Here is an 8,017-nt window from a genome sequence, read left to right on the forward strand (position 1 = left end):
AAAAACCTGAGGATGTCAACTTTGCTCTCTTAATTAGTGGTTGATGGAGGAGGAGGAGGAGAAAGAGGAGGTGATGAAAAATTAAGCAGAGAAGTTAGGTACAAAACAGATGGAAGAAAAAGGAGAAAAGAAGAACAAGAAGAACAAGAACAAGAGGAACAAGATGAAGGAAGAGAAGAAAAAATTATAATACCAAATCTAATAATTCTCTCTCTCTCTCTCTCTCTCTCTCTCTCTCTCTCTCTCTCTCTCTCTCTCTCTCTCTCTCTCTCTCTCTCTCTCTCTCTTAAAAGCCTTCAAACAATCAGGTAAAGTTTGGAGCGACGCGACAAGTATTAAAAAGTCAATCTTAGAGAGAGAGAGAAGAAGAAGGGGTATATTGCTCTTCACCGCTAATTGGCATGTGTTGTAATTTCTCTCTCTCTCTCTCTCTCTCTCTCTCTCTCTCTCTCTCTCTCTCTCTCTCTCTCTCTCTCTCTCTCTCTCTCTCTCTCTCTCTCTCTCTGATTAACTGTAAAAACACAAATAAATAAAAAATGGGAAAACACCATCATAAATTCAATGATGATGCTGATAATAATGATAATATTAATGATAATAATAATAATAATAATAATAATAATAATAATAATAATAATAATAATAATAATAGCACTATCAATAACAATAACCACTTGATTTCTTCTATTTATTGCTATATATCTTATCTCTCAACTACATCTACTACAATTACTACTATTTTTACCACTACTACTACTGCTGCTACTGTTACTACTATTACTGCTGCTACTATTACTACTACTACTACTACTACTTCTACTGCTACTACTTACTCCCATTGCTGCCCCGCCCCCGTCTTGGCCGCACCGAGCTCAAACTCCTCATACTGCACGCCGCTGTGGGGAGAGAAGGCAACAGGTGAGCCATAGGTAGGCAGGTGAGTGGCAGGTAACTAATTAGCGCTTACAGGTGAGGCCAGGTGTCGATGAGGTGAAGAGGTGAGGGGAAGGGGAGAAAATAAGTTCGAGGTGGAATTTTCAGGTGTGAGGAGTTGGCAGGTAAGTCACAAGTGAGTAATTAGAGTAGCCAGGTGAGGATAGGTAAGGAGGAGCCGTTACAGGTAAACTAAGTACATATTAAGTTAGTTCAGGTGAAGAACAGGTGAGAGAAGTGGATATTTAGGTTGGTATTCTTAGACAGTTCCGACTCTCACATCAACTATTTCCAAAGGCCAAAAATGAGATCAGTCGGGTTCTAATGAGTGTTTTTGTAGGTTCATGCCACAGAACAAGGGTCAAACTATCACTAGGGTCAATAAACTACCCCTGGAAATACCCGAAACTCCTACGAAAGCCTTGTCAAATATGTGTGCTGGGGCGCTGGAGTGTTTAAGAATACGGCCCTATTAGTGCAAGTAAAGGAAATTATCAGGTAAAAGGTATATAATTAGTGGTTGCAAGTGTATACAAGGTGAAAACAGATGAATGTAATATATGAGTAGTAAGCAGATCAGGTCAAGGTACTCTCCAGCTTTTGTAGTGATGGAGAGGTTAAAAGTAAGCATTAGGTGTTAGTGAGCAGGTAAAAGGTGGCGATTTATGTTTCCAGTCCGTCCAAGTGAATTAATGATATAGATTTGCTAACAGTACAGTAAAATTTTAAGCATGATAATGCACTTAGAGAGAAATAGACGAACACAAATACAAACACACACACACACACACACACACACACACACACACACACACACACACACACACACACACACACACACACACACACACACACACACACACACACACACACACACACACACACACACACACACACGAAACGCTGACAATATTTCTTTACCATCAAAAGCATAATGTTCTCCTCTCTTTACAAATACATCATAAATAGATCAAGCCATTTCCATTTTCTTTTCCTTTCTTTCAAAATCTTTAACCCAAAAAACGAAGAATCAATATTTTCCTGCCATAAAAACAACATTCATGACATTACAAAACCTAACAACCAATCAACAGGGCGGTTAGACCATCCCGACACTCTGATTGGCTCCCATATCGATGACGTCACATTCTTAGCTCTGTGATTGGTCTAGAGGGTCAGGGTTGCCACATAGCCATTAGGTGTTGCTTTAATAGGATACAAACAGCCAATTAGGGAACCAGACACTTAATTGGACGTCTGGTAATGACTCATAAGCCAATTACTGCTAGTGGGAGAGGCTGGGAGAGCAGGGAGGGGAAAAAATAAGGGAGGGGATGGGAAAGGGATGAAAAGGAAAGATAGGAGATTCTGGGATGGGAGAAGCTGGGGTGGGGGGTGGGGGGAGAGAGGAAAGGGAAAAATAGGAGGGATAGAAAAGTGAGAAAAGGAAAAAGGGATGCTGGGAAGAGGAAAGCTATAGAAAGAACGGAAAAGGGAAAGAGATACGATAAACGAGACAATTAAAAGTAAATAGAATAAGAAAGGAAACAGATAAGAGAGGGAAAGGAAAAGAAGGGGAAAATTAAGGAAAATAGAAAATGCAAAATAAAAATATATAGAAAAAATAGAAAAGGAAAAGAGAAAAGTTAAAGGAAATATAAAATTAAAAAAAGAGAAGAGAGAAAAGGGAAAGAGAATCTGGAAAAGGTAAAAAAAGAGGAATGGATGACAGGAAGAGAGGAAAAGAACGTGATAAAAAGAGGGCCAGAAGCAATGATAGATGGAAAAACGAAGAGAGAGAGAGAGAGAGAGAGAGAGAGAGAGAGGTTAATGACGGAAATGAGAGGTGGAGAAGGAAGGAATAGGAAGTGATGAAATACTGAATAAAAACAGTTATGAATGAATGATTAAAAAATTACTACTTATACTACTACTACGACTACTACTACTACTACTACTACTACACACACACACACACACAGGTACACATGATCCCAATTAATATTCTCATCTACATAGTAATTGGCAGACAGACAAGGGAGGCGAGCTGAACTATTACCAAAATTGTCCAATTATCGAAGCCCATTTTTGAGAGTTTGTAAGCCAATTATGGAGAAGAAATGTGGGTGAAGAGAGAGAGAGAGAAAGGGGGGATTTATGTTTAAAGGGAAAATCATGACTTTGAAGATAAACATGTGAAATTTTTAACATCCTCTCTCTCTCTCTCTCTCTTTCGCTCTCTCAGTCCCTCCAAAGCAATATCTAGAGAGAGTTGTTTACTTTCTCTCGCTACGTTGATTTCCTCTCTTTATTAATTTCTCTCTCTCTCTCTCTCTCTCTCTCTCTCTCTCTCTCTCTCTCTCTCTCTCTCTCTCTCTCTCTCTCTCTCTGTTCTACAATATAAAAGAAAAACTAGAAACTGAATGGTAGAGAGAGAGAGAGATGAGAGGCCTCAAGATAATGTACACTTTTCAAGACACACACACACACACACACACACACACACACACACACACGCACACACACAAAGACAAAGAAGGACAGACAGACAGTGACAGTGAGACAGACGGGCGGAGGAAAGGCGTCAATGAGAGAGAGAGAGAGAGAGAGAGAGAGACAGTACAAACAATATATCATACTCTCCCTCCCTCCCTTTCTCTCTCTCTCCCCCTCCCTCCCTTTCTCTCTCTCTCCCTCCCTCCCTTTCTCTCTCTCTCCCGCTCTCCCTCTCTCCCTCCCTCCTCCAGGCTAAAACAAAAATGAAACTGGTGGATGAGGGGAACACTCTCTCTCTCTCTCTCTCTCTCTCTCTCTCTCTCTCTCTCTCTCTCTCTCTCTCTCTCTCTCTCTCTCTGATGAATGTCGTTTTTCATTTCTTTCGCTTTAATTTCCATTTTATTCTCCTTTCCTTTCCCTTCCTTCATACTTCCCTTCCTTATTCCCTACTGATACCTCTCTCTCTCTCTCTCTCTCTCTCTCTCTCTCTCTCTCTCTCTCTCTCTCTCTCTCTCTCTCTCTCTCTCTCTCTCTCTCAATTAATCCTGATGTTATGAATCTTGTTTATTGCCAACTTACAAAGCCTCTCACCTGCCCCTGTACACCTGGATACACACACACACACACACACACACACACACACACACACACACACACACACACACACACACACACACACACACACACACGATTGCCAATAATACGTTCACAGTTGATATGACAACCACTCTCTCTCTCTCCCTCCCTCTCTCCTTCCCTCCCTTCCTCTTCCCTCCCTCCTTTTCTCCTTCTTCCCCTCCTTAGGCAAGAGGAGGAGGAATCATCTCTGTCTCTTCTCTCTACTTATTCAATTTTTAAGGGAAAGAAAAAGGGAAACAGGTATGTATATTCTCTCTCTCTCTCTCTCTCTCTCTCTCTCTCTCTCTCTCTCTCTCTCTCTCTCTCTCTCTCTCTCTCTCTCTCTCTCTCTCTCTCTCTAATCTCACCCTCTATCTTTCATTCCTGTCTCATCCACCTTATCGCTCATCTGTGTGTGTGTGTGTGTGTGTGTGTGTGTGTTTGGTGACGCACACGTAGGATTATTGATGATTCTGTCACACAAGATTGAACAAGGATTCTCTCTCTCTCTCTCTCTCTCTCTCTCTCTCTCTCTCTCTCTCTCTCTCTCTCTCTCTCTCTCTCTCTCTCTCTCTCTCTCTCTCTCTAAATCGCCGGATCTTCAAGTCTTTCCAAACTTTCTCCTGAATTATGATGATCGAGCGGGATTTTTTGAGTTGCAAGTTGGAGATTTTTTTGGTGGGGGGTGAGATTAGATTTTTTTTATGCGGTAACGTTCACGAGACCCCACCACCAGCACCACCACCGCCACCACCAGCACCACTACCACTACCAACACCACTACTATCACGATCATAACTACCACTACTCGTATAACCACATCCACCACCACCATCATCATCATCACCAACATCACCAAAATCAGCCCCAAAACTTTCACTTACAAACTTTTAATCACCATCAGCACCATCACCTCCATCACCACCACCATCATCACTAACATCTCTATTCTTATTACTGTTATCGCCATCAACTCAACTTCCTTATTTTCATTCCCTTTACTTTATTTCCCTTTTTTTATTGATTTGCTTTTTAGCTTTATTCTTGTTTTGCTTTTGTTTCTTGTTTCTTATTAGGATTTTCACAGCTTACATACACAGATGGCAGGAAAGGTCGCATTGGGAAAGGAATTAAATGCTTCTGAATTCTGGTGTCCAGTTCGAATCTTTTACAATTCTATCTGCCTTTTGGACATCCGATGGGACAGTCTTCTTTTCCTTCTTCTTCTTCTTCTTCTTCTTCTTCTTCTTCTTCTTCTTCTTCCGCAACCTCCTCTCCCTCTTCCTTTTCGGGACATGATGGAGAGGAGGAGAGTCATCAATTTTCATTACTGTTTCCCCCATTGACGCTAGAGGAGGAGGAGGAGGAGGGAGAGATGGTAAGTGCAGATGGAATGAAGGGAAAGGGGTTGTCAGCTTCCTCCTCCTCTTAATCCTTCTCCTCCTCCTCCTCCTCCTCATCATCATCATCATCATCATCATCATCATCAACATAATTTTGCTTTCTATCTTAATTTTTCCTTTTCTAAATTTTCTTCTTTCCTATTTCTTTCTCTTCATCTTCACAAATTCTTCATTCTGGTCTATTTTCTCTGGATTAATTAACATCTTCTTCCCCTTCTTCTTCTTCTTCTTCTTCTTCTTCTTCCTCTTCTTCTTCTTATGCTTACATATTTGATCTAACCCTTTGCATTTCAACATCTTATGCAATTTAAAATCTCTCTCTCTCTCTCTCTCTCTCTCTCTCTCTCTCTCTCTCTCTCTCTCTCTCTCTCTCTCTCTCTCTCTCTCTCTCAGACGTGCAAAAAAGGTAAAATAGATAGATGAGTGAGAGAGATTAGAGAGTGAGAGCAAAGTTTCCCTGTTAAATGGAGGCTGAGTGGAGAGTCAATTGATATGGTAATGAAGCTACGTACACACACACACACACACACACACACACACACACACACACACACACACACACACACACAACAATTTACAAAAACCGAATGTGGCTGGATACGAATACGAGAGAGAGAGAGAGAGAGAGAGAGAGAGAGAGCAGGATTGAGTCTCTGATCGCCCCATCACTTCCTCCTGAATTATTTAAGAGGCCAAAACACCTCCTCTCTCTCTCTCTCTCTCTCTCTCTCTCTCTCTCTCTCTCTCTCTCTCTCTCTCTCTCTATCTCTCTCTCTCTCTCTGAATCTGCAATCTTCTTAACCTATACTTCACCACCATCCTCTCTCTCTCTCTCTCTCTCTCTCTCTCTCTCTCTCTCTCTCTCTCTCTCTCTCTCTCTCTCTCTCTACCGTGACAGAGGTTGGGGCAAGGTCACCCACCGTGAAATTGAGCCATAGGGTGTAGGTGAACTCTCTCTCTCTCTCTCTCTCTCTCTCTCTCTCTCTCTCTCTCTCTCTCTCTCTCTCTCTCAAGATTTAAGAAAATTTAAGAAAAAATGAAAGGAAAAAAGAAGCAGAGATCAACGGAGAGAGAGAGAGAGAGAAAGAAAAAGGGCAAATGAAGTCTTGGAATCGATGCGAGTCACCCACACAAGAGGCTGAATCGATGGCCATTAACTCTCTCTCTCTCTCTCTCTCTCTCTCTCTCTCTCTCTCTCTCTCTCTCTCTCTCTCTCATTCTGTTGCTACTCTTAGTCATGTGTCTTTTCTTTTTTCTCTCCACAATGAGGGAGGAGGAGGAGGAGGAGGAGGAGGAGGAGGAGGAGAAAGAGGAGAAGGAGAAGGAGGAGGAAGAAAAGGAGGAGGAGGAGGAGGAGGAATAGGAGGAGAAACTTTGGAGTAATCGGGTAGGCGGGGGGGAGAGAGAGAGAGAGAGAGAGAGAGAGAGAGAGAGAGAGAGAGAAAATGGGTAAGAAGATTATTTTTTTTCTTGACACAATCTTATCTTCCATTCTATTTTCCTTCAGGTTTTCGTCTCCTCCTCCTCCTCCTCCTCCTCCTCCTCCCACGCAGGTAAGCAGATTTACTTAATTACACCTGGTGACGCCTCTCTGTGACGTCATCAATTAGAGGGCCAATTGTTGTTGTTGTTGTTGTTGTTGTTTTCTTTCTCTTCTTTTTGATGTTCTAGTTCTTGACATTCTCTTATGGCTTATTTTTCTTCTTTGTTTTCTTCTACTTATCTTTCTTCTTCTTCTTTTTCTTCATTTTCATCTTCTCCTTCTTTTTCTTCTTCTTCATCTTCTTCTCCTTCTTCTTTTTCTTCATCTTCATCTTCTTCTCCTTCTTCTTTTTCTTCATCTTCATCTTCTTCTCCTTCTTCTGCTTCTTTTTCTTCTTCTTCTTCTTCTTCTTCGTGGGTTGGTTGCTTTGATTTACGAAAATTTTTAGTTCTATTTTTGGTAGCATCTCTCTCTCTCTCTCTCTCTCTCTCTCTCTCTCTCTCTCTCTCTCTCTCTCTCTCTCTCTCTCATTCTCTGGTTGGTGCGTTCTTCATATATTGGTCTCTCTCTCTCCCTCTATTTCTCTCTCTCCCTCCCTTCTCTCCCTGCCTCCCTCCCTCCCTCCGTAACCTCATCATGAAGGGAGGAGTAATGTGATATCCTTTTATAACTTCATCTTCGGAGGGAGGGAGAGAAGAACCCCTCCCTCCCTTTCCCTCCCTTCTCTCCCTTCATCTCTCTCTCCCTTTCTTTTCCTGTTCCTCTCATTTCTAGTCCCTTCCTTTTGTCTCTCCCTTCCTGTTATCTGTTTTCTCCATTCTAGTTTCCCCTTTCCTTTTCCTTGCATTCGCCTTTTCTATCTTTCCATTCCCTTCTCTTCTCTTCCCTTCCCATATCTTCCTTTCCTTGCCTTTCCTATCTCTCCCATCTTGTATTCTCTTCTCTCCATTCCTTTCTTCTTTCTACCTTTCTGTTCTCTATTCTCTTCTCTTTCCTCGTTTCCCCTTTCCTTGTCTTTCGTTACTTCTTCTCTTCCGTTCCCTTCCCTTCCTTTCCCTTCCTTTTTTTCCTTTCTCTCCGTTAT

The 8,017-nt window shown here is 41.8% G+C and overlaps 1 protein-coding gene across 1 annotated transcript in view; it reads right to left on the bottom strand.

The window, feature by feature from the left end:
• LOC126985613 (vesicular glutamate transporter 1-like) overlaps positions 1-8,017 on the bottom strand; it is a 75,762-nt gene that overhangs the window by 31,542 nt on the left and 36,203 nt on the right. The window contains exon 4 of the mRNA XM_050840768.1: positions 834-896. Within this exon, the coding sequence (XP_050696725.1) occupies positions 834-896 (63 nt within the window). The remainder of the gene's footprint in view (positions 1-833; positions 897-8,017) is intronic.

The sequence above is a fragment of the Eriocheir sinensis genome, chromosome 60 (genome assembly GCF_024679095.1).
Source record: "Eriocheir sinensis breed Jianghai 21 chromosome 60, ASM2467909v1, whole genome shotgun sequence".
Lineage (NCBI taxonomy): Eukaryota > Metazoa > Arthropoda > Malacostraca > Decapoda > Varunidae > Eriocheir > Eriocheir sinensis.